At 43.2% G+C, this 26,994-nt stretch overlaps 1 protein-coding gene and 4 non-coding genes across 6 annotated transcripts in view; 1 reads left to right on the top strand and 4 right to left on the bottom strand.

Annotated features, from left to right (window-relative positions):
- Nucleotides 1-26,994, top strand: part of zgc:109889 (uncharacterized protein LOC553542 homolog) — a 50,889-nt gene that overhangs the window by 5,619 nt on the left and 18,276 nt on the right. For both annotated transcript variants that reach the window (XM_031726931.2, XM_031726932.2), the window contains exons 3-4: nt 21,725-21,869; nt 25,421-25,555. In XM_031726931.2, the coding sequence (XP_031582791.1) occupies nt 21,737-21,869; nt 25,421-25,555 (268 nt within the window). In that variant the 5' untranslated portion in view covers nt 21,725-21,736. The remainder of the gene's footprint in view (nt 1-21,724; nt 21,870-25,420; nt 25,556-26,994) is intronic.
- On the bottom strand, nt 335-407 carry trnak-cuu. The gene has a single exon. It is a non-coding gene; the product is annotated as a tRNA-Lys (tRNA).
- Nucleotides 10,186-10,258, bottom strand: trnak-cuu. Its single transcript has one exon. It is a non-coding gene; the product is annotated as a tRNA-Lys (tRNA).
- Nucleotides 10,695-10,767, bottom strand: trnak-cuu. Its single transcript has one exon. It is a non-coding gene; the product is annotated as a tRNA-Lys (tRNA).
- On the bottom strand, nt 11,193-11,265 carry trnak-cuu. The gene has a single exon. It is a non-coding gene; the product is annotated as a tRNA-Lys (tRNA).

The raw sequence follows: 26,994 nt of genomic DNA, 5'->3' as shown, positions 1-26,994 counted from the left end.
GTGAAGGTTCTCAGTCATCCAGGTCATCGTAGTCAAAGGAGTTTGCAAAGAAAAGCGTCTGGACTTCTTTGAGTTGCTTGAAGACAGTCTTCAAGCAACTCAAAGAAGTCCAGATGCTTTTCTTTGCAAAGCTACTGTGTGTGAATGAGGCTAGTGGTTAGAAGTCATTGCAAGACCTCCTATCAAGTACCAGTCATTTACCACTAAACCACCAGCTTGTAATCTGCACACTGGAGGAACTGTGGATTATTCTCCCTTCTGAGTAACAGCTTCCACAATTAGCCAGACTTTATAGCAATTATCTGTACTAGACTGTAAAGTCCTAAAACTACATCGCCCAACGTGGGGCTCGAACCCACGACCCTGAGATTAAGAGTCTCATGCTCTACCGACTGAGCTAGCCAGGCTTACACCTTCAGATGAGTTTTTAAAACACCACTGGCTACTTGAATATTGTCACTGACACAGTGTACCATCTTCTAATCACTGCTTCCAGCAGGATATCACACCATGGCCCAGAGCTCAAATCACCTCAGACTGGTTCACTATACTTAAATGGCCTCCACGGTCACCAAATCTCAATCCAATAAAGCAGGAGACTGAACAGGAGATTCTCGTCATGAATCCTGAATCATGTCAATATGGACCAAAATCTCTGAGTCTCGATTTCCACTGCAGCTTTTGGAAGATAGAGTCAGAATTTGGCATGAAACAACATGAAAGCACGGCTCCATCGTGCCCTGTATGGTTCAGGATGATGGTGGTGTCATGGATCCTTCAAACACCACAGCCTGCCTGAGTGTTGTTCCTGACCGTGTTCCGGCATGTGACCAGCAGAATAACACACACAGTAAAATTACTGGAACACATCTTTCCTTTAATCTCATAAAAGAAACAAGTTAGTTTGACTCGTCCTTTATCCACGCTTTGCAATGAAGGCTTTGTTTATGTTCAGTACCAGGCCTGTTTATCAGCGTTCGTTTCAGAAGAAGGATCAAATAAAGCTTCACCCCTTTGTTTGTGTCTCACTCCTCTCAGTTTCTGGTCTTTTAGAGACCTCACGGCCCCCTAGATTCAAATGAAGGTTGTTGTCTAAAAGTCACATATGAGTGCTTATTAGCTCTGATTCAGTGATGTTGATGCTTGAACTCTCAGTTTCATCCCTGCAGAAATAAATGGGTAGCTTCCAGCCTTCCATCTTAGATGAGTTGTGCATGGATTTGTTTCTGTCTTTGTGAGAGATTTAACCCTCAGTGTTCCACGTTTGCCTCAGAGGATGATTAGGATTCCATCAGTAAGTGCCGTGTTTTCACCAAAATCTGTATTTCAAGAGTTAGCCGTTCAGGGGATCCTCTTTTTTTCTCCGGTAGAAGGCACATTATTCATTTTCCAGACATGCATTTGCTGTTCTTTTCTCCCTGAGGGGCCTGTTCTGGTATTGAACCTCCAGCCTGTTTCTCTGCCTCTGAACCAGAGCTGGTCAGCTTTAAACATTTCCAGGTGACAGGAAGTGGGGATTTTTATTGTATTATTGCAACAGATCTCTGCCTTCCTCGGATTTTCCCTCCAACACGTGTTCAGTTGTGGTTAATGGTTTGAATTACTTCTGAAGATACACAGCAGGCTCTTCAGGGTGCACTCACACTGAGTGATGTGGCCGCTTAGAGATGGACTCTTGGGCTTTTTCGTTGTTTGAATAACCATCTGACATGCTGAATAGGATCTGGCTGTCGTGAATTTTCCATGCTTTTCACTCTGTTCTCACTTAAAGGTGGTTGTATCGTATTCACTTAGAGCTACTGCCCCATTTTTTTCTTATGAGTGTCTTATTTTTGTCTTAAAACATAAACAGAGCTCTGCTCAGATATTTTTTTTTAAATATTCACTTGGCAACTTAAAAGAAAGCAGTGTTTAATTGAGCTTTTAACTTGTTAATTCAGCTCTGAAGTTGGGTATTTTAACATGGGAGTCTGTGAAGGCTTACTTGCTTTTGCTGTTGGGTCAAGTAGCCACCAGAAAAGCTGCAACTTTTCTTTTTTTCCACTGTTTGCTTCGCTTTTCAGCATGGTTGGTGCTTGTTAAACATGACAACTACACATGTTAAAAACCAAGATTAGACTAAAAATTGGAATGCAAACAAGGCTCTTGAGCACACAAACATTTTCAGTGTCAACCTGCAGTATTTCTAGATTGGATATACTGTTTTAGAGTAATCTGAAGCATATAAAAGTCAGAAGACATACTACACAATGTCCTACATGCAAAGACATGCATGTTGGGTGCCTCTAAAACTGCTTTTCCACTAATACCTATTCAGCTCTATTTGACTCCACTACATTTTGGGGGTTTTCCATTAGGTGGTAGTAACTGGTACCAGAAACGTCTTTAACTCCTGCTCAGATGGGATTCGAAGCGAGCTGTGTCAAGCTGAAAACGTGACAGCAGCCCACTGATTGGCCAAGGAGTGATATCACTGGATGAGTCATGAGAGCAACTCTTTCTCAAGATTCAAACCCACCATTTTTGCAACCCAGCAACGAGAGAAATGGCTGCAGGGAAACCAACACCACGGTTCAGTGACAAGATGCAGACGTTGGCAGGGATGCCATCGCCTCGATGTCCTGTGTTGTTGTGTTGTGTTTGCGTCACATACAAATGATGTCACCAGACTTTTAAGCCCCTTTTCCATTCGTACCTACTCGGATCAACTCAGCACGGTTTTAAGGGTTTTCCATTAGGACATAGTACCTGGTACCAGGTACTTTTTTAGTACCGATTGGACGCATTGCTACAATGGCGATCACACAAGTTAGGTAGTACTGGATTATAATGGAAAAACAGTTGATCCGAGTTGAGGGGCAATCCGTGGCTATTCGTGGCGATCGGTGGCGAGCCATAAGAGTAGGTACTAATGGAAAAGGGGCTTTAGACTGCGTTACTATAGCAACCCTACCCACATTGAGGTGGTACTCAGTTGTAATGGAAAATGATCAAAACAGAGTAGAGTCTAGCCAAGTAGGTGCTAGTAGGTGTATATGAGTGTGACCTGTCCTCGGTGTACCCCACCTCTCACACTATAATAGCCGGGATAGGCTCCAACTCAGCTGCAACCTGGAATTGAGTAAGCAGAAGAAGATGGATGGATGGATCAATGACTGCATGTCAAATATATACCAAGCCTAAAGTGGTTGAAAGGACATTTTTTAGTTGAATTGCATGTTATAGATTCTTTATATCTTTCTGCTGTATTCTGTGTGTACAAACCTCACATTCCCCGTTTCTTACTTGTTTTCTCCTGCTGGCTGCACTGTCAGAGTCCATTTATTATTAACTTACTTCTGGTGCACCGTTCTTTGGGGAAATTATTTCAGATTGTTGGCAGGAAATATTTACTTTTTGTCTCTCGCAGCTGGATGCGTTTCCAGGCCGTGTTTTCCCTCAGAATCTGCAGAATGTGATATTGTTTTCTCACCTGGTCGTCAGGACCTGAGCGCTTCTGTTCTCAGTGGGAAGACCCACTGCATTCATTTATGCACAGCTCTCTGAAGGTTTTAATCAGGTTGTGATCTGGATCATTGCAACACCTTGATTCTTTTCTTTTTCAGTCATTCTGTTGTAGATGTGCTGTGTGTTTGGGATCGTTGTCCTGCTGCATGACCCAGTTTTAGAGCGTGAGATGTTGCCCTTGGGTTGTCTGATTATTGAGGGTTTCTCTCTATTATAGGGTCTTTACTTTTAACTGTTGTTGTCTTTTGACACTATATACATAAAAGCTAATTGAATTGAATTGAATTCGGTTGTTTCCAGTTTCTCTGAATTGCACAGTCTGAATTTTGGGTGAATGTGCTGGGATGTGCACTCCTGGTAAGATTGTTTATTGTGGTAACGCACACCTGAATGCTCCAAACCACCAAAACTTGTGCTACAGAGGCGCTCACATTTGCTAATTATCAGTTAATCAAGTGCATTTGATTATCTTACCTCCTTATCTACTATGAAAGCAGTGAGTGTGTACTTGTATCACAGGACATCATTACTTTATTAAATTTGTTGTCTCTTGTTGTTTAAAAGATGGGAGCAGTTACCATGGCGGCATGGTGGGTGCTTGACCTTATAATTCAAGTATTTTCTTCCTACCTTTTTTACAATGTAAGATTTTACAAATTTACTTGATATAATACTTTATGAAATCACTGTTTTCTACATCTAATAAACTGAGTAACACACTTACTTAATTACTTACATCTGTAAATTTGAAAACCTCCAATCATAGATCTTTCTGTTATTCCATACGAGTCATTTTTCATCGAATATGTCGTGAGACAATGTGTCGCCTTTCAGCTCCACAGAGGAGGCCCGTGTTCTGCAGCTCTGCGTGTCTGAGGTGTTTTCTACCAGAGTTAATCAAAAAGTGGAAAATGTAATGTTGTAAAGTGAAGCTTTCTGTGGGCTGAGACTTGCACACTGCTGCTCGACAGACAGCTTGGATTTCACTCAATTCCCCCCTTCCTGTGGGTCTGACGGTGCTCTGCTGTGCAGCAGCGTTTCACTCGGCCAGAAAAAGCAGATCTGTGTGGGATGGATGGTCTGCTGCGTTGCAGCTCTGACTTTGAACTTAGACGGGTTTTTTGCATGAATGTCTTCATCGCCACGTTAGAGCAGAACATTCAGCTGTGAGCGTGTCACACATCGTTAAGGAAAGAGCAGTTTGTCAGTGGAAGAACTTGTTATATGTGTAGTGCAATAATGAGAATGATGAACCCTTCAGCTTTTAACAAATTCCACGTCGTCTGTAACACTGCAGCTCTGCAGTATAAATGTGGGTGTGGTGAAATAGAAGCCCTGAGCCTGACCGTTCAGCAGTGCTGACAGGCTGCTGGGCCGGGGTCACTCACCTCTTACGTCGTAGCTAGCTTTGCTTTAGCATGCTGTCTGCCTGCACAGATGCCTGCAAACAGCCAAAGTTGTTGTGGAAGTGCTATAATTCTGTCCGCGACGCAGTTTACTGTCACGCTCTTGTGCTTTCATGCATTAAAAATGACAAATTATGTCCATATACATCACCCACCCCACCACCTCACCCTTTTCCTCCTCCCTTCCTGCTCACCTAACTTAAATCAGCTGATAGTAGTGCGTGTACACAGGAATAAAAGCCACGTTTGAAGGTTTTTTTCTTTTCCCTCCACCCATCGTGCAGATAATTAAAGAGCCTTTGTAATGACATAACTGTAACTGTTGGGTAGTTAATTGGAAATTTATCAAAACAAAGGGGATTTCTTTCAGTTCTGCTAATTTAAAAAAATTCTGTTAGTATTTTAAAAGGCGAGATGTGCTGTCTTTAATCAGACGACCCCCCCAATCACTTAATCGTGATATTGATTTTTAGACCAGGCCTAGTAACTGTGAAGCAATTTCATTTTTTAGAAGAGAAGAGTAACAGAAATGGGGAAAAGTATAGTTTTACCAAAATGTCATGAGCACAAAATATGCTTCAGCTGTGGTGGAGAAAGTTATTTAAATGAGGAGTCTTTCAAAAATTATGAGTGCTGAGTAGGATGGAAAGCAGTGCTGAGGTCAAACACTGTCAGGAGTAAGTATATCTTATTCACTTACATTGTATTATTGTCTTTAAAAATAAATAAAACTGAATTGAATTGAAAAATTGAAAAGTGCTTTTTAAGAACAAAAATTTCATTTTTTTACAACACGAAATGAGATCCAACAGTTAAAGTGACACAAATGGATAAAACTAAACAAAGGCAAGTCTGCACAGGCCTTATTTTTCCTTGAGTAAATTGCATAATCAGGCACAAAAACGCCCGGCGCAGCAAAAATGATACAAATTAAAACATTTTCAGTAAGCCAGTTTCAAAAGATTCACATTTTCTGATGTTTCTACTGTTAGCATGTAGCTCGTCATCTTAGAGAGCTGGAACCAGCAGATTTTCTCCGCCGGAGCTCGCCGTGTTCCACCTCCCCAATTTTTGAACTGGGAGCAGTGAAACTGGGACACTGCGACGCATCACATCCACAGCTTTAATGTGACCCGTCTCCCTCGCCTTCGTCCCAGTATCCGGGGCTCACCGCCCACCAACTCTGCACCAGGAGGCCCAGTTTGCCTCTGTGCTGTAAGTGTGACAGTGTCAGGTCACACGGTTCTGCTGGATGACTTGTTGCAATCGCGCTGAGGTCGGCACATTTAATTGTGAGAGACGGGGTCACAGAGGGGTGCCAGGGGAGTTTTCACAACACACACACAGAGTGGTGGACTGAATACAGCCCAGAAACACTGCGCTCACTGCATTCATTCTGTGGCTGACCTGTTTACTAACCACATTAGTGGAGGATAAAAGAGGGTATAATGGAAATGATTATGCGTCTGAAATGACTGGGATCTGCTATTCTGTGGCCATATCTTTGCAATAACTGTTCTCTATATTTATTAAGTGGTTAATCAGGTAGTTTCTTAATGCACCCCATGGAGGAGAAGTTTTAAAACAGTCCCCGCAGGCCTGCATGAGGAAAGCTGTTACAGCTGTGGTCATTGCGCTCTTCCCCCTCGTGTGTTGCTGATTTCATCCTCACTTCTCCTTCTTTGTCTCACCTTCAGCTGTCACCGATTGGAGCGGTGTCCTAGTTCTGCCATCCGGCTCCAACACCAATCACCTGCTGTGAGAGCTTCAGTGATTTATGGTTAATTCATACTAGGCCCGGTTACCTCACACCGTGCCCGAGCACAGTTGGCCCCTCCTCCTCCCCGTCGCCGATGCAGGCCCAAGCACGCTCCACCTCGCTTCAGCATCTCAGCTCCTTCCTGTCACGCTCACTCTCCTCATCTTTAATGCACATGCATGTTTCTAAAGAAGCGCTCTGGCGGAGCACAGAAACGTTTATTATTTATAAATTCTGCGGTGAAGAAAGTTTTTGAGGTCTGTGCTTGGGCAAGGTTAGTGACCACGCTACATTTGTAACGTGTACAAATGCTACCGACTCCACACCCCAGCCCACGTGCAGCAATCACACCAGACACAAACTGGACTTCAGGGATGGGCTGTGCTGGGGATCAGCGAGCATGAGTAAAGCTGTAGTGTAAGCAGCGCTCCTCTCTCTGTTTCATACTTCTGTGTGATTTAGCTAGAGGCTGCTCGGTAGCTTTTTTGTTATCTAACAAGCTTTGTGCCTGTAATCTACTTAGCATAGGTGCTTGCTTTTGTTTTTGGTTTTGCTTTTGGTTCTATAACCTCTTCTGATCACTAATCTCAAGAGACTGAGGCAGTGTTCATTATCTCATACACCACCTGTGTCTGCTGCGGTGTATGGGTTGTGTCGGTTAAGCACCACCCTTTTCCCCAAGGTCACTGAGGCCTAGAGACTGGTTGGCAATTGGTTGGAGGTTGCTGTGGAATTTGATTGCTTAAGACCCGGTCACGCAGTCACACACGCCAAGAGACCAGTTAGTGGTAACCACCAGTCAGTAGGGAAAAGGGCTGTAAATGCACTGGATCTGCTTGAGCACTTAAAGCACTTTGTACTACAAGCCTCATTCTCCCATTCACTTTTGTCCTTGCCTAAGTGCTTTCTGTGTAACACTCACACACTGATGAACAGGAGCACTCACCAGTGTGTGAGTATTAGCTATAGCTTGCCCAGTCTGTATATTTTGGCATGCAGTTAGCGAGTGCTTGCAGACAAGTAGGCGTCTTCCATGCAAACCACTGCAGCAGTGACCAAAACAATCACAGGGAGGTTTTTGGTGTAGCATGTGATTAACCTAGCAACTGCCAGAAACCACTGTCCAACCGCTCAGGGAATACACATTTTTCTCCCTGGCAACCTCCAGTCTCTAGGCCTGTGTACCTGAGGCCTAACCAAGCTAGCTAGTGTTAGCTGATAACTACCTCCGCCCTCTTGTCTAAATGTGTCCATGAAGAATGTAAAGATTAGGGCTTTAAAACATGTTCATCACAGTGGATACATTCATCTTTTATCCACAGTCTGAGTAAAAAGGCAGAGCATTTGCACACTTTGGAAACTGCACAGTTGGCCTCCACAGCCATGTTTGTGAAGAGGGGCGAGAGAGCAGTAACTGGGTGCACAGCCCACTCACCAGTTATAAATAGGACTGGACATTATGATTGATTAAGCTTTATCTTTCATATCCAGACCATCAGCTTGACCATAAATGGTCTCTCTTTAGCAAACAAAAAAGGATGATGAATTTAGGAAACGGAGCCAGAACCCTGATTCTGAATGTTATTGCAAATGCTGCTGGACAGTCAGGAGTGTGTGTACTTGGTGTTTATCTGATGTGTTTTGTTCAGCCTGCTTTAAAGTAGCTGTTTCATAACAGCTCATCTGCATTCAGCCTCAGTTAAGAGGTACTGTAGGCACACACACAGACACTGGAAACAATGAAGTGACTGAGATCCCTCGCAGAACTCGATCGCCTCGGTGTAAACTCTCTTCTGTCTCTCGCAGCCCTGCTCTGATCGCCAAAAAATGAAAACGCTTCCCAAGAAACCATGACAACAACTCCACAGAGTCTGCTGGTTCTTCTCACAGAAGGAGCGGGGTAAAAAAAATGAAAGGAAGTAAAAAATGAGCGTTAAATCGCCCGTCTCCTCTTCTTCTCTCTTTTGCATCATTTGTTTTTAGAGAGGATTAGCGCAAAAAAAAAGGTGTGCATGTGTGCTGCTGCTGTAATTGCCATCATTTTTGCACAATGGCTCCTCATCCAAGAGCATCAACAAATGCAGACATCAAAGAGAGCCGAGTCTGAGCGGGGGGGAGGGCGTAAGGGATACAGTTAGTTAAAGGATGAAGGAAGAGGGGAGGAGAAAGGAAGCAAGAGTCAGTGTGCTGGGGGTTGGGGGTGGTAAAAATGAAGCTGTAACTGACATCGCTGCTGTTAACATTCAGTGTGGTTCATGCAACATAAGAAACAAACACTTTTCTGCTCTTTTCGTTGCATCAAACCCAGCGAGCCTGCCTTTTTAACACGTGATTTTCATACAGAGCTCGTCCCACTCATTTTATTTATACATAGTTTTGTAAATGTTTTATTATTTAGTGCTTTGTTCTGCTTCGTATTCGCGGATGCCTTTTGTTAGCTGACAGTTGGCGTTCCTCCAAACAGAGAGCTTCCCAGGCCTGCAGAGCAAAAACCAGAGTAATCCTGACTCAGAATAAAACATTAGCTCTGTTTCACTGTGTTGGCTCGCTTTGCTGTTGTCATAGCTGTGCGCTCCCAGACTGTCAATCAGGCTTGGCTGTACAAACCTAGCTGTTAACATTACACAGATATTAGTGTTTGCTTCTTGGCTCCACAAGGTTCTGAAGAGCTGCATGTTTCTTCATCCAGAAAAAAGACGTTAAATGATCTTAGTCATGAAAAAAAGAGTCGTTGTGGCTCCAGAAATATTTCAGATTTCTGGTTGGTCAAACTCCATAAGAAGAACTCAAGGCATGTTTTACAAATTGTTCATCAACATATCTTTTTCTATGGATTTTACACATAATGAGTCTCTTTACTGTTTTAAATGTGAATAAGCAATAGTTTTGTAAAATTTCTGTCACTTGTGCTTAAACCCTGAATTCAAGGTGCAAGTTTTACTCTTGTTTGTGATGTCATCAGGTTTATGTCAAAGTCTTTCTTGATGCAAGTCTCGCCACTTGGCAGCCATCTTGAAACGACTGTGGGCACTTACAGCCACTGGTCACTTCATTAGCTACACCCATTCGCCTGTTTGGTTACTTGAATAATGAGCCGTATCACATGGTAGTGCTTTAAGGCATGTAGATATGATCAGGATGGCCTACTCAAGGTCAAACTGAGCGTCAGAGTGAGGAGGAAAGGTGATTTAAGTGACTTTGAGTGTGGGATGGTTGTCGGTCTGAGTAATTCACAAACTGCTGGTCTGCTGGGATTTCTCACACAGTCATCGTGAGGATTTACAGAGAATAGTCTGAAAAAGAGAACATATCCAGTGGGTGAAATGTTACTGTTCAAGCAAGAAGGCAGAGGAGAATTGAAAGATGACAGGAATTAACACACATCATGTGTCAGCCTTGAAGCAGTTGAGCTACAGCAGCAGAAGACCACATTGCCAACTGACCTCTCAGCCCATCTGGGTTGTTATAATCTCACCTGAGAGCAACCTCATAAATTCTGACCTAAAACTACAGCGCCCAACGTGGGGCTCGAACCCACGACCCTGAGATTAAGAGTCTCATGCTCTACCGACTGAGCTAGCCGGGCTTGTATCAAGGGTCAATATACCTCCCAAGGAACTTTCTCTTCTGCAAACTGGAGGAACTGCTTTCTGAGTAAGACCTTCTACAGTAAGTCAGACTTCATAGTGTCTTGATGCATGCTCAATCATCCAGGTAAGTAGATCCCAAAAGTTGATTCTGTTGATCTGGACGTAGCGTTTTCAGTGGGAGAAAAGTTTCGTCACTCATCCAAGTGACTTCTTCAGTCTCAGCTGACTGCAGGTTTTCCCAATCTTAGTAACAGTACATTTGCAAAATGACTGAGACTGGCCTGCTAAATGAACAATGGAGTGTGAGGTCATTAATATGCAAACTATCACAACCATTGATCAACTAGATAGGAACTGACCTCTCAACCCATGTGGGGTGTTGGACTCTTACCTGAGAGGAACCTCATATTGAGTTCTAACCTAAAACTGCATCGCCCAACGTGGGGCTCGAACCCACGACCCTGAGATTAAGAGTCTCATGCTCTACCGACTGAGCTAGCCGGGCTTATACAAGAGTGCAACATCTGTCCCAAGCAACTTTCTCTTCTGCAAACTGGAAGAACTGCTTTCTGAGTAAGACCTTCTACAGTAAGTCAGACTTCATAGTGTCTTGATGCATGCTCAATCATCCAGGTAAGTAAATCCCAAAAGTTGATTCTGTTCATCTGGACGTAGCGTTTTCAGTGGGAGAAACGTTTCGTCACTCATCCAAGTGACTTCTTCAGCCTCGGCTGACTGCAGGTTTCCCCAAACTTATTGTACATTTTCACAATAACTGAATGAACAATGGGCTGTGAGGTCGTTGATCATTAATATGCAAATTATCATGGCCATTGATCAACTAGATAGGAACTGACCTCACAGTACATGTGTGGTGTTGGACTCGTACCTGAGAGCAACCTCATATTAAGTTCTGACCTAAAACTGCATCGCCCAACGTGGGGCTCGAACCCACGACCCTGAGATTAAGAGTCTCATGCTCTACCGACTGAGCTAGCCGGGCTTGTGTAGTCAGCGACTGTGCGATGGATATTTTCGGCGTACACCCTGTAACACTTAACTATTGTTTAAACCCCAGGACCTACCTGGATATTGTTGCTGACCGTGTCCATCCCTTTATGACCACAGTGTACCATCTTCTGATGGCTACTTCCAGCAGGATAACACACCATGTCTCAAAGCTCACATCATCTCAAACCGGTTTCTTGACCATGACATGGTCACCGCACTCAAGTGGCCTCCACAGTCACCAGATCTCAGTCTAACAGAGCACCTTTGGGATGTGGTGGAACGGGAGATTCACATCATGGATGTGGAGCCGACAAATATGCATCATACTGTGAGATGCTGTTGTCTCAATATGTACCCAAATCTCTGAGGAAGGTTTCCAGCACCCTGTTCAATCTACACCATGAAGAAATAAAGCAGCTCTGAAGGCAATAGGGTTTCCAGCAAATCTTCAGTCTCTGCTGATGTGGCGTTATCCCAGGGATTCCACTTCAGGACTTTATCAGAGAACAGAAACCTAACATATCCTGACAGTGAGCTGGAGATCATATAGGCCACATGTGTTATTTCACTAGCTCAAGCTGTAGAGATTCAGTTTCTGGATTTTTTTTTATTGCTCTCACGGGACAAAGCGCAGATGTTGATCAGTTTGGTAGTGAGTCATTAATGAAGCCATAATGATGTGAAACTTTGCCGTAAAACTTCGGACTACAACCTGCAGGGAAACGGCCTCTCTAACTCATTTCGGATCAAAGTCAGCAAACTTTTGAAGTGTTTTTAATTAGATGTCGTTTTTATAGTCCCATTTACCTGTGAGGTCATAAGTAGCATGGTTTAATAGCAGAGCCATTACTAAGGTAGCTAGCATGTGGCAAGCATAGCTTCACAGGTTTTGAGTCAGAATATCCTGGCAGTTAAATGAACATTTGGCCTTTTTTGGGCATCTTTAGCCAGCCTCATCAGTGTAGCACTCAGTCACAGGAGGACGTCGATAAATATGTCAGCAGTGGGTATTGATCGGCCTTCATGGGCAGTGGTTGGATTGTCTTTCACTGCATACTTTGGAACAGTTAAAACCTTCAGATTAAATCATGTTCATGTTTGACTGCTTATGTTTACAGTTCAATATACGAGCTGTCACTTCTAAAAAAACATCATCTCTTCATACTGTTTCACAGTCAGGGTGGTGCTTTGCAAATTAGCACATATTAAGACTGCAGACTAACGAGTTAGTATTAAAAATAACAAATATGAGCTTATGCAAATCATTCCCTCAATTTACACTTGAATTAACCGCACACACAATCCGCTGTTAAGCTCTGCAGCCCGGACTTTAATTCATTTACATTAACACACGCCCTCATAACACTCAGCCACGATCTTCACCTCTTCATTCACACATGAGCTGCACCGCTTGTTCGGACCAGCCTGCATGTTTTACACAACAGATAAAAGGACACAGGTCACGATTCATTTCACACAGGGATGTTTGTGGTAGGATGCGGTAGGCATATTTTATTTTCTTATTGTTTTCTTGCTCTGTGAATCACTTTGAGGTTTGTACCGTGCAGCCATGCAGAATTAATGGAGGCAGTTTGTAAAACCTCTCTGTTTTATCATCGTGGACAGGGATGCACTATGAAACACTAATCCGCTTGTGAGGCGATGACATAACAACTCTTTTTTTCTTCTCAGGCTTTGAATGAGGCACTTTTTGAACAGCTCCAAAAAGCTGCTCTCCACTCGCCTCCAGCTTTTCATAAGCACTTATCAAGTAATCAAGTCTTAAGTGTGGACATTAAGCTCAGGATCAAGACTTTTTTGTAGAGAGTAATCCAAAAAAACCATCAGCATATTATTGATTTGCTTTGTGTTGTAAGCGGGCTCATCTCAGTGTAGTTTCACTGTAGATCCTAAATATGGATTTTTACAGAGAGCAATTTAACTCTTATGCTACACCCAGTGGTGTCAAATATAAGGCCTGGGGGCCAGAATCGGCCCACTAAATTGTAATGGAGGGCATAAATTTTAGGCATGTTCAGATGTTTTACAGCTTTTCTACCGACTTTATGGCCATTCATACTACAGCAAAGTAAATAAACAATGGATGTTCCTGTTTTTTCACCATCTACTATGGAAATTTTTGATATTTTTGACTGTCTGTTCATTTAAAAGAAAACACAATTTTTGTACTTTTAAGCTAACAGAACATATTCTGTAAATTTACACATTTACTTGGGCTTCAGTTGTAGGAAATTTAAATTTAAGGACAGATAATATTATTTTTATTTAACAGCTCTGTCTTCACATTTATATAAATTCTTTCTGTTACATTTTCTCCATGCAGGCTTGCTTTCTGCAGAATTAGTGGGATTTTAAACAATGTCTTTTTATTAAGAGTTTTTCTTTTATACATGTAAACAAAAAGAGAAGAAAAGGATTACAGAGATCTGTACATTCAGGGTAATTAACCTGTATGTCTAAGGCTGTGAAATAAAGAAAAAGGTCACTGCCCTAGACCTGCATACTGTATTTCCACATCTGACATAAGAGAGTTTGCTGAAAACTTCTTATAAATTTTGAAGTGCATCAAGGAAAGGACCCCACATGCTTTTAAATTTCCCAGTGCATTAGTGGGATTTTGCTTCCCAGTCTGCTAATCATAGATGTGACTGCGTAGCTGATGTTCTTTAAAGTCACATGCATGCGCATGGTGACATTATGCAGAACCAGGTAGCTGTCGCGCGAATGGGACTCTAACTTAGCCCAGTAAGTGTTCTAATTATATCGTTAGATCGAATCAGTGCTGGTCGTTTCCATTAGTTACTGCACAAAGCTAATTAGCTGTGCTTATACAGGTGGCTCCTGTGGAGCGCAGTAGCGAAGGGGGTGGAGACAGGTTGCTAACCCTTCTCAGAACTGACTGAGGCAGACCAGGCTGGGTGTAGCACAGCAGGACAAGTGTGTGTCTGTGTGTGTGCGCCTGGCTGAGCAGACGGAGCAGTAATAGCATTAGCTGACTGACTGCCTGCAGGAATGATGAGTTTGGTCGAGGACAGTAATTAATACCATCTCCTCTTTATCTGCCCGTCTGTCAGTTTAAATCAAAATGAAATTGCTGCAGCTTCCAAATTAAATATGCAAATCATTTTAGAGTGAAAACAAATTGTCGTTTCATTTCTGTGCAGAGGCTAAACAAAAATCGATTGGTTTACCTCCTGGGGAGATGTTTGGGTGCAACACACAAACTAGGAGGAAGGGGGGGTCTCTGCTCCTCCTTACAAACGGGCTCCAGTCAGCTTTGGATCAGAAGGATAAAGTCTTATCTGAGGACAGCTGTAAGTAAGCCCACAGCCATCTAAACATGAGGAGGATGAGGAGGTGTTGGAGATACAGAGAAGGGAGACATGTGTCAGTGAACCTGCAGTGGGTGTCCAAAGAGCCCGGTTGGTCGGAAAGCAGATCCTGTAATGCAAACATCACATCTGGGATCTTTACTTGTGTGCAGCTCAGCAGCTCGGCTTTTAATGTCTTAACATTTGCCTGACGCTTCGGGACAGTCTTGGCTCAGCAGCTCGGTGGTTCATCATTGTGTCTTTGTGCGAGATACTGAACAGACAAAATTCCCCCAGTGCAAAGGTTAAAAGCGCTGTATGTATACAGTAAGGACCGCTGTGTCAGTGAGGGACTGGGGCTTGTAGCATGAAGGGATTTCAGTGCTTTATAGTGCTAGAAAAGTTGTGGATGAATAACAGAAGGCTTTTTAACCAGAAATTGGCAACTTTTTAAATGCATTTATTTAATTAATTTTTGTTTCTATTTCTATTGTTTCCCTATTCAATACGTCCTGATGTTAAGAGTTTAAACAAAATAAAGGAGAAAAAAATAGCGACTGTACAAAACTGTGTAGATGATTAATCTTAACAGCGAAGGAGCTGCTCATCCCATACATCCTGATTCCACAGAGAACCTTCATTTTCATCACTGTATTGATTATACGGTTCATAATAACGTTAAAAAATAAGACATTTGAATGTATTTTGGAGTTTGTGTGTGTGTGGTTGCCAGTATGGTAGAGTACAATCACCCCTCACAAGCTTTTTGATGCTTTGGCTCATTAAACAACAGGACGTTTGCAGGTTTAAACAGAAGTTTCCATGGTAACAGGGAATTCCACCAATCGGCAGTGTTGCTGTTTCAGTGTAGGATTGTGGGTAGAGCAGGGTGGACTCGTGGTTCCTACAGGAGCATCGTTTCACAGTCTTGTAGCTCTGCACGTAGGATGGTTACAACAGTCCGTTTCCTTATGAAAGCAGGATTTTGACTTTCTGAACCTCAGTGTTGTGTGTGCACTGATGCTTTTGAGTATTCCTCCTTGAAAGGCTCAGGTTGAACCAGGATAGATCCTGATAAATGCTGCAGATTCGCTGTTTCTAAAGACCTTTAAAGTGATGTGTTTAATGACACGAGAGGCATGAAAATCACATATCTGTCAGCCCTGGTAAAACTAGAAAGTCTGTTTATGTGTCACTAATTTTGTATGAAATGAGCTTTGGATGAGCTGGTGGGTGGATGTGGTTTCCGATTTTCCTGTCCAGGCTGCAGCTTCATATTTAGCTGTGTCTTCTTCTCTAACCCGGTGATCATAGCAAGAATCATAGCAAATAGCTGTTAGCCATTTTTTATCTCAAGAACTCTGTCAAGTAATTTCATACTTGACTTTCCTACAGTTTGAGCTGTTTTGGCTAGTAGTAGAAGTGTCATGAAGTGAGGAAATGAGTTCAGAGGACGTCCTGGGACGTCCCTGGGCACCAAAAGGCAGCAGCCTGTGGTGGGGTGATTCACACGACCCCAGCTCGTCTCTGCAGAGTCGTCAGACATCTTTCATCCTGTCACAAATCCTCCTGCGCTGTATCAGCACGAGCGTCAGAGTGGAGTAAATCCTTGTGGAGTCTGTCATGTCAGAGTTTCTCCTCTAACTCCTCTAACCATCTTGCTCTCTTTCTCCCGTCCTGTTTTTTCCCCTCTTTCTCCGTCTCGTCATGTCCCCTTCTTTCTCTTTCCTACTATTTTGGGAGTCGTGCCAAGATCCACTTTTCAACAGCGGAGCGGAGTCCTCGCCACGTTGCCGTGGCAACACTCCCATGGCTCACCGACATACTTTTTTCCTCCTCTTCCTCTTCTTCTTCCTTCTTGTCATGCTAATTTTCTCTTTCCCTCTCTGCCCGACAGTCCCAGAAACTCTTGAAATGTTTAAAGTCATTTAATCCAAACTCGCAGTCGTGCCGAAACGCATCATTGTAGGCAGAGGTCTTCTGTGCCGCGGTTGCTTCGTGCACTGTTTCTGTTGTGTCGTTTTGGTTTTTGGGTCAGTGTGGTAGCTGGTAAACTACTGTGACCTTTTCATTACACAAAGACAAAGCAGCCCATGTTATCGATGATGGGTCATCTAAACTTTTCAGAAAATGGTTTGAGTCATGTAACGATTTCAGGATACTGCTGCTTTGTCATTACTGCCCAATAATGTTGACCTACAGATGGAACAGTTTTGTCAATTGATATAAGCTAATTAGCTTTCACCTTTGACTGCACAGGCTTTCTTATCACTCATCGCCTGAACTCCTGGATAGTTGCCCCATCCCGAACCGCTAAACTGTCTTTACTTTAGCAACAGTTACAGCAGTGTAAAGGACAGTTTAATTATACAACTCTTTGTTTCTAGGGAAGCATCTGTATTTCCCAACTGGTTGGCAGTGGTTGTGGTTGGTTGCAAATGCTGACTAACTACTAGCTGACCACTAGCAAAAGTTGAAAACCTGAAACGGAGAAGGTTCAGCTTCAAAGTAAGAGCTGCATGTAGAAACATGTTGGCTGCAGCCCTGATGCACAGCTTTGAAGGTGAACCGTCCGTTTCTGGTTTGCACTTTTCATAGTTTCACTGCAGCTCAGAGAGAAGCTGCACAGTGTTTGTAGACAAGTGCGTCACATTTAGACTACGACAGCAATATGCTCGCAACCAAAGCAATCACAAGGGGGTTTGCACAACCAGTGGGGGAATACACATTTTCCCTAGTGACAGGTGGTTGTCAGGGGTTACCGACCAGTCTGTAGTCCTTTGGCAATCGTTTTCCCTCCAACTACCTTCAACCTGCAGCAACCACTTGTTACTACTCAGGGAATAATGATTTTTCCCTTATGAGCAGTAGTTACAGATGGCAATGGGAATTTTATTTATGTAACACTTGTCTTCAAAGGAAGTTAACACAGCAAAATAAAACTTATTTACTTAATAAAACACCACACAAACACTACACTGAGTGTAGGTGTGTGTGAACAACAAAGGTTTTGAGTCTGTCGTTGAATGTCAGCACAAATGGAACTGATTTCAGGTCAGCAGGCAGCTTTTTCCAAAGAACAGGAGCGCAGTAACTAAAAGGATCGTAGGAGCATTTAAAAGACATGAACCTGCTGACCTGTTATAAACAGTGAGCAAGTCAGCTTTATTTAATGACCCTACACAACAAGTCCAAAACACCAAATCAGCCTCACATGGTTAGTCACAACAGAAAGAGCAAGACTGTATGTTGGCACATGAAAACTTGTAATGTACACACACACACACATATATATAGATAGATACATATTCACTCATACATGTATAATAAAGAAATCTTTTGTTTATTCTCTCTGTTGATGGTGTAACACACCACACTGATGGTATTTTGCCCCACAGCTGACCTGAAGTCAGTTGTGGGTTGAGGCCTTTGGGGTCAAATACAGTCAGTGTGTGTCTGCGACTGTGTATCAGACACACACAGGATCCACATCATTTCATGTTGTCAACCTGTGTCAACATCTGAAACTAGCAGACCTTCAAATGTTGCACACACACTCACACGTGCACACTCACACTTACCAGTTTAAAAGCAAACGCAGAGATGGGGGGAAACCCACTCGGTGTTGGACACTGGGGAGTCAGAGGAAAAGATATTCACCATTACTGGTTTATTAATGAGATGGAGAGGAGATGGAGAGCGAGAAAACAGGCAGGAATGCGGGGAAAAGTCGAGGAGGGAGGGCTCCGACAGATGAGACAAATACGAGATGAAGAGCAGCTACCGAGGCAGCAAAGGAGGATGAGGAGGAGTGCATATGTATTATTAAATACCCAGAGTGTTAGATTATTTACAACAGCTGGAGAAGGAGGAGGGGGAGGTCGATACTGGCTCACCCACGCACTGGTAGGGACGCTCCCTCGCACTCTGAAGACGAGCCGGCGGCACAATCTGAGGTGGTTTGTGTAATTGAATGTCAGAAGCTATTAGAAGGAGGAAGGGCAGGAGAGTGTGTGAGAGACGTAAAGAGGACAAACCAGTCAGTTTTTATTAAAGTTGGCATGTGAGTTTCAAGCAGGACAAACAAATTAAGGAGCATGTGAACAAATACACGTTTAGTGTCTTAGAAGTGTAGAAATCGATTTCAGGGTTGATGCGGCAAAGTGGGATTATCATGTACGCCGTCATTAAGATTAAGTTTGCATCACAGATTCTGCCAGTGTTTTTGTTTACCTCCATTGTCTCGCCTTAGTACCTTAGTACCGCCTTAGATTGTGTCGTTGAATTTATTAGAACAGTGGGAGGCAGCGCAATAACAGCAGAGCGCTGACCTGGGAAAACACACCCCTCCCACATCTACATACCGTACGGACACACACTCCAGTGTGCACACTTTGGGAAAATACACACCATACGCAGACGTGTCATATACGCACATATGAATACACACAGACTTACACAAAACCCTGGCCCAAAAATAACAAGCGTGTCCCACATTGAGAGTTCACTGCAAATGGAGAAAAGCCAAGCAGCTTCCTCTCACGTGTTTGACTCTGTCGGGAGCTCTGTCACACTTATTTTCCAACTTTTCTTTCTGTCTTTCTTCACCGCTCTCATGACAGCCTCTTTGGAAGAGTTGGGCCAAATGAGACTGCACTGTTAAAGCATACTGGATCCCATTTGGTCAATAATGTGATAACTTTGAGAAGGAACTTCAAATCTCCTAACTCCCTTTTTATACTTCATTTTAAGACTCTTATGGTTCGTTGGGTCAGTTGGCTCTGTTCTGGTTGGTTGGCTGGTTGTTTAATCTGTCTTGTTGTTTGGATGACTGGGCAGTTGGTTGATCAGTCTGGTTGGGTTGTTTGGTTAGCTTCTTTGTTGTCTAGTTGGTTGGTTGTCTGGTTGATAAATCTGTCCTCTTGTTTTGTTGGCTGGTCTGTTGGTTGGTTTGTTATGTTTGACTGGTTAGGTAATCATTCTGTCTGTTTGTTTGGTTGGTCAGTTGGTTGGTTGTTCTGGATCGTCAGTCTATTTTTATGTTCAAGTAAACGACTGACGCGTTCCATTTCCATGTTAAACATCCGCTATTCTTTTCCAAAGTTGCATAATCTACTTACAAATTACCAGTGCAGTCTAAAGGTGTGCAAACCGTGTGCAAAAGCTGAACAACAATATCAGAAAACACAGTTGAACAACAGATATTGGTGTCACGGTCCTGGGTCAGTGACCCAGTGCTTTGATTTTTGTATTATTATTATGAATCTTTGGTTTCATCTTGCTTTATCACTGCTGGTGTTTTGGTTGCTGTTTTGTAATTGTAGCTCTCCAGTTCCTCTGGGTTTGTTTCTAGGTCATAGTTTTAGGCTACGTCCACATGTACACGGGTATTTTTGAAAACTGGAAAATCCCATCCAAACGTGCAGTTTTGAAAAAATATCTGAGTCCACATGTAAACGCTAAAAACGAGATGTTGGCCAATCAGAAGTCTAGAAGCCTGGGAAAGAGTAAACAGGGTTTTGTACACTCACAAAACCTTAAGTACTTCTGAAAAGTTTTTGTTTTTCTGGAAAGGCAGATAATTTTGTGTTACTTTTCAAGCGCCTTCATCATTTCAGATGTTATTAACTAAAGACAGTATTTTGGCTGGTGTAGACTCACAACTTAGGAATGAACAAAATTCCCTACAGCATATGTAAATTTAATTTTAAAAAGTAAGTTTATTCAAAACCGACGTCAGGATTTGGGTTGTGACAGCGTCTGTGTTAAATGCAGAAGCCATGTTCGAAGTTGATGCCTCTGTCTTTCTAAATAGAGGGACAGTAACTGCGCATGTGTATGTAAGCATGGAAAAACTGCAGATAGACAGTGTTTTGTCTCTATCCGCCATTGCAGTAATTTATCTCATGTAAACAATAACGTGGTGCACAGCGTGATGTCAAAAATGGCGCACACCTTTGACGTTGTGAGACTAAATCTCCGTTTTCCTCGTCCACACCTAAACGCAAAAACTGAGTCTTCGAAAATACCCGTGTACGTGTGGGCGTAGCCTTAGTTCTGCCCTCGTGTTTATTCTCTTGTTCCCCAGTCAGTCGTCTCTCATGTCACTCCTGTCCCTGTATTCTGTGTTCCCTCTGTTCAGTATCAAGTCTGTGTTTCTGTACCTGTTGTATGCTTCCTGTTCTGTATTGATGGCCCTGGTCTCTTGTCTAGTCAGCCTTAATAATAATAATAATGGATTGGATTTCATATAGTGCTTTTCAAGGCACCCAAAGCACTTTACAATGCCACTATAAAATTAAATTTTATAGTGGCTTATTTAAAGTTGTTCATACTGTGTGATAACTTCATTAAGTCCTATATCATAATTATGTGCAATAGTGAAGCAAAAACAGAACTTTTCATATGATGATATAGTGTTACTTTCTGTTACTAATTGTAATGGACCTATAAATTTTTAAATTACATTGACTCCCATATATCTGGGTTTTTCCCGTTTCACTCGGCACAAAGACGTCTGGCTTTCTTCATTATACAGGACAGGATCTGCAGTATATGTAGCTCTTCTTGGTGACGTGCCCTGACTTCCTGTCTGTTCTCTCCTCTTTCATATTCAGCTCGTCTCTCCCTCTGTCATTCCGTCTTTCCCTCGTGGCTTCTCTGACCACGGTTGCTGCTCGTTAGCACCATTTAAAAACTTCTTTCTGGCTCATTGGGCTCTTGGCTCACTCCAGCCGCACTGACATTAAGCAGCGTGATGAGTGACTGTGCCCCGCGGCGGACGTGACACCTCCATTTCCATCAGCAATCACAGCTGAACATCAACCCATTTTTTTTTCCTTAGCTTACCTTCTTTCTTCCTCGTCTGCCAGGACGTGGCTGTGATGTTAGCTGTGTTTCCCAAAGAGGGATTTAAATAAAGAGCCACAGCATGCTGGCTAATGTTAGAAGATATTCTACAGACTGCAGGTTAGCTGTTAGCGGTGTGGCTTTGGAGATGTACTCATTTAGAGGATGTCATGTATTTAAACATGAGTAGAAATCAGATAAACGTTTCGAGGGAAAAGCGCTTAACATTTTACCTCTCTCTCTCTCTCCTTGTCTCAATGTCTTCTTCAGGTATAGACCAGCATGCCGTTGGTGAAGAGGAACATTGAGCCCCGGCACTTGTGCCGTGGAGCGCTGCCAGATGGGGTGACTAGTGAGCTGGAGTGCGTCACCAACACTACACTGGCAGCCATCATCAAGCAGCTGGGCAGTCTAAGTAAGTATACTGTAGTTCAGCACAAGAACATCCTGTAACATTTACATAATTTTCATTCCAACATTTTAGCATTAACATGCCAGCACGAGTCTTTAGCATGATCTGATATGATGCTCGGTTAGGGGCTCAACCGCTACACGCATTGTGTGTAAGTGGCTAGAGAAGAGCTACAGATGTACAGATGTAGTATGGCACAGGCTGAGGAGAAGAGAACTGTCCTGTGGAGGCAATTTTAATTCATGTCTGCACCTTCAAGATATGAAGGGTCATACCTATGTTTTACTATATGAAGGGGTCCGCTTAAACAAAGAAGCAGAAGAAAACACAAAGGAAATATACATCACCATCGCCATCTGGATAAAACTTCTTCTTGCTCCTCACTTCAAGCCTTAGCTCTTGAATTGAGATCATTGCTGTAACACATGAAAACATGCATAAATATACTTACTTATTCCCAATATTGAAGCAATTAGTTATTGTTAGCAGATTAGACACGTGATCCTTCCACTCTCCAAATAGCTGACAACAACAACGCTAAACAACAACAGCTACAAGCTAATGCTATGCTACGTTTGAGGATCCTAAAAATGATACTTTCAAAGAAAGTTTAGCTGCTGGCTAACAGCAGCTAACAGCGGCAAAAATAGAAGCTCTGACCAACAGAGTTCAGTATATCCTCAGCAACTCACCACACTGACTCATCGGCTCATTTCGGATTTCTTTCACAAAGTTTTGCACATATTGACAGCTGAGGTAAACAGCGAACTGGAAGCTTACACTCACTACAGATGAACGGCAACCGCAGTTGTTTGTATAGCAGCCACCAAAGCTACGATTATTCACTTACTGGCATCTAGTGGTGAGACGTTACACATTATAACTTTGAAAATTTGAAAAATTGTTTTTCACAGGCCCGTGAAAAATGAAATGCACCCCACGATTCAGGACCTTGTAAAACCACCTTTAACAAAAACTTCACGAGTTTCCTCGTGACTGTAGTGAAGAGGATCTATGTTGTTTACCCTCTATCGCAGCCGGTCACATGTCTGTCTCTAATCCTCATGAGCAATCAGAGCCCAGCATCTAGGCATTTACATGCAATCACACCTAAAATGAATTCAGAGCTCCTTAAAGCAGACCACTTCAGATGTGTTGAGTGTGAATGAGGCCGTGCATACATATGCTGATTAGTTTGTGCGTCAGCAGTTGTTTGCTGATGAGCACAGTTGCCATAGTGATTGACGGATTGATGTGAAAGTAAGGTGACATACAGAATTCCTTCTGAAGCATCGTATCCCGCAGTTTAGCGTCTTCTCCTCTGTATTCCCTTTATTGGAATTTCTCACCCTGAACAGCTAAACACATTCTTCATTTGAAAGCAATGAAGTCATTCATAGCTGATGTGCTCTGTACCAGACGAGGCATACTTCAATGGAAATGAATTGAGTGTGAGGGGAAAAAAAGGCTATTTAAATTCGATTAACAGTTAGGGGATAGATCATATTCAGCGACAGCTCACTGCAAATGAGCGAGCGCTCTGCCTCTGCTCCATCTGTGACGACGTGGGCCGAGAGATGGAGGTGCAGGACGAGAGAAGAGAGCGAACGAGGTGGCGAGACGCTGAAATGTGGCTGATGAGTGTGCATGTGATTCAGTTTGAAGGTGACAGTGTTATTGAGGAAGGCTGCAGTTCTTCATCTCGGTAAATGCATTTAAATATTTGTGCCGCTGTCGTCACGGACGCGCAAACACTCTCAGACAGAGAGGCCCTGTTTAAATATTCAGTCCGACAGGTGCACAGCAGGAGGCGGCTGGTCCTGCTGAGGCAGACGCCGGGAGGAGGGAGGGGAGCAACCTCCATCTCTGAATTTCTCTTCTCGTACATTTCCTGAACCCCGTCTTCACAGCCAACCATCAACTTAGGCAATTCTGACGAGGCTTCAGAGAACAGTAGATAATCAGAGGAAGGTCCAGATGTGTCTCTCAGGCCGTGTCAGGCCTTTGCTGGATTTTTTCTCTATCTTAAGGACATGACTTTCAGATACTGTTCATCTCCTTCTTTTGTCCTCTACTTGTCCATGAAAACACCCTGCACAGCAAGCTGAGATTTGCCAAGTTTTCACCCATAAAGCTCTTTGGGAACCACCTTGTCTTGTCTTTGACATTTTTCATAGTTTCAACTAAAGAAATGGGAACAAATGAGGTTTTTGTGACAGGCTGCGAGTAACAAAGTGCCTAAAGATACAATTTAAAATGATCCTTTTGCTTAGTTGTTTGCTATGTGTAGAACAACACTGGTTGAGTTGTGTTAAGTTAGGTGCCTTTTTGCACTTGAATGATTCATAGGCCAGTGTTAAGTGGTTTAACAAACAAACAGGACTGAATGAAGACTAGGATCATCTCGTTATTTATTTATTTTTTGCAGTTCCTCTTTACACAGGAAGGGACAGACAGCTGGATACAGCTACCTAGCTTGCTATGATAGAGCATCATTTTGGACAACACACTGCTCTCTGAACACTTCCTCCAAGTAGAAATCCAATCAACTCATAGATACAGAGCTACCTTACAGTGTTACAGTGTGGGGCAGAGAAATGAATCGGTTAGAACAGGGGTGTCGAACTCCAGGCCTTGAGGGCCGGTGTCCTGCAGGTTTTAGATCTCACCCTGGGTCAACACACCTGAATCAAATGATTAGTTCATTACCAGAACTTCAAGACATGTTGAGGGGGCAGTTTAGCCATTGGAATCAGCTGTGTTGGGTCAAGGACACATCTAAAACCTGCAGGACACCGGCCCTTGAGGCCTGGAGTTCGACGCCCCTGGGTTAGAATAAAGCAAAGTGGAGAATATCTTATCACAGGTGAGTCCATGCAAACTGTATGTACACTGGTCCCTCGTTTATCGCGGAAGTTCTGAAAATAACCTGCGATATGTGAAATCCGCGAAGTAGCCAACTTTATTTTTTACAATTATTATAGATGTTTTAAGGCTGTAAAACCCCTCACTACACACTTTATACACTTTTCTCAGACAGGCATGAACATTTTCACACTCTTTTGTTAAAACACTCTTAAAGTTGAAACCTAGTTGTGTTTGTTGGGGAGAAAACTTACAAACATACAGTACACCACTTCAGAGTCACGCTGCTAGCGAATCAGGATGCAGAACACAAAAAAAAGCATGCAAAAAAAAGAAATCTGCGAAACAGCAAGGCCGCAAAAGGTGAACCGCGTTATAGCAAGGGACCACTGTATACATGTAGACCTTCTGTTATCACACTTTCTTTTGTCATTTTTGGATAGAAACCTGAAGTAACTGAACATCTTTAATTGTGTCAGCTTGCTCTGCTTTTCCAGACAGTTTGACTCTCCCGGCTGATTTAACTCTCGCTGCATGTTTTATTCCTGCGATGTGAGGCAGAGTTCAGCTGGCCAACATGGAAGTGTGAATGTAGCCTGTTAAATATCCCTGGATGAAAGATATTAAAGTGATGATGGCGAATCTAACTGTGTGTGTGTGTGTGTTCCTCTCTCTCTCTCTCTCTACAGGTCGTCATGCTGAGGACATTTTCGGGGAACTGTTTAACGAAGCCAACAGCTTCTACCTGAGGATGAGCAGCCTGCAGGAGAGGGTGGACCAGCTGGCTGTGAAAGTCACCCAGCTCGACTCCACTGTGGAGGAAGGTGTGTGTGTGAGGATGTGTGTTTTTATTCTCTTCTGTGTGTGTGTTTCCAGCACTATGGATTATTAATTGTGTTGTTAGAGAGCACTGACTGTTTCTATGAGTGTGCAAGTGTTTATGTGAGCTGCTATTATGACTAGTGTGTGTGTGTGTGCGTGTGTGTGTGTGCAGCATTTTAATGGTTGTGCTGATGATTTATTGATGAGGGCTCTCTAGGCTCTTATATTATGTACTGTGTGTGCTCCGGGTTGTCTTTGTGGGTACTAGTGTGCGTTTGAGGTCCTGTGAGTGGGTAAAGGTGTGGCTGAGTCTCACGTCAGAGTAGCCGTTAGGACTCGATTTTTGGAGCTCGAGTTAATCCTCGGCTCAGGGTTGGTCGGGATAAACGGGCTCGGCGAGGCGTCTGTGAGTCCTCGCAAAGGTAGAAGCCCATCTGCTTGGTGCGTGTCAACAAGCTGTTTCGCTTTCTTTGTGTCTGTCCTCCTCACGTTTGTTTTGGAGTAAACACTCTGAGATAAATGCATCTCTGCAAAGCTTTTAACCTGTGTGTGTGTGTGTGTGTGTGTGTGTGTGTGTGTGTGTGTGTGTCCGGCACTATGGATTATTAATTGTGTTGTTAGAGAGCACCGACTATTTCTATGAGTGTACAAGTGTTTATGTGAGCTGCTATTATGACTAATATGTGTGTGTGTGTGTGTGTGTGTGTGTGTGTGTGTGTGTGTGTGTGTGTGTGTGTGTGTGTGTTTGCCGTTTGCACAGTGTGAGTCAGGATCTTTATCTCCATCATTAAGCTTCAGTCTGTCTCTGAAGGTCAATTCTCTTAATGCAGTAATTGATAGGCCTTCACACACACACACACACACACACACACACACACACACACACGGGGAGTTCTGTGTGTGTGTTCTTTTTTAAAATCTTTGATCTCTGTCAGACGTTTATTTATCCTCCTGTGCCTCTAACCTTTTTCTGTCTCATCTTTTCTTCCTCCGTCCTCTCACGTCGGCCTCTCTCTTCCTTTTGATTTGGCTCCATTTTCTCTCCTTTTTATCCTTTTCCTGCCTTTCCTGTTCTCTCCTCCTCCTTGCTCTCTGAGAAGCCCTCATCCCCCTTCTTTTCTTCTGTTTTCCTTGTTTTCTTTCCCCACCGTCTCTCCCTGCTATCCTACTCTCCTGTTCTTCCCCTAATGCCCTCCCATCTCCTCTGGTTCCAATTTCCTGTTTCTTTGTTTCTCTTCCTCCTTCTCTCAGTCTTTCTCCACCTTACTGCTCCCTTTTCCTCTTTCCATCGCCTGCGCTCGTTCTCCTCTTCCTCCCGTTTGTCTCGATATATTTTTCATCTGTACCTCTTTACGTCTCTCTCTGTCTGATACTGCCGAGTCATTCTGCAGCACGCCGGCCTCAGACAGCGTCAGAGAGAGTAGCACAGACGAGGATAAAA

The sequence above is a fragment of the Oreochromis aureus genome, linkage group 3 (genome assembly GCF_013358895.1).
Source record: "Oreochromis aureus strain Israel breed Guangdong linkage group 3, ZZ_aureus, whole genome shotgun sequence".
NCBI lineage: Eukaryota > Metazoa > Chordata > Actinopteri > Cichliformes > Cichlidae > Oreochromis > Oreochromis aureus.
Note: the sequence above shows the minus strand (reverse complement) of the source record. Positions and strands in the feature narration are given on the sequence as shown.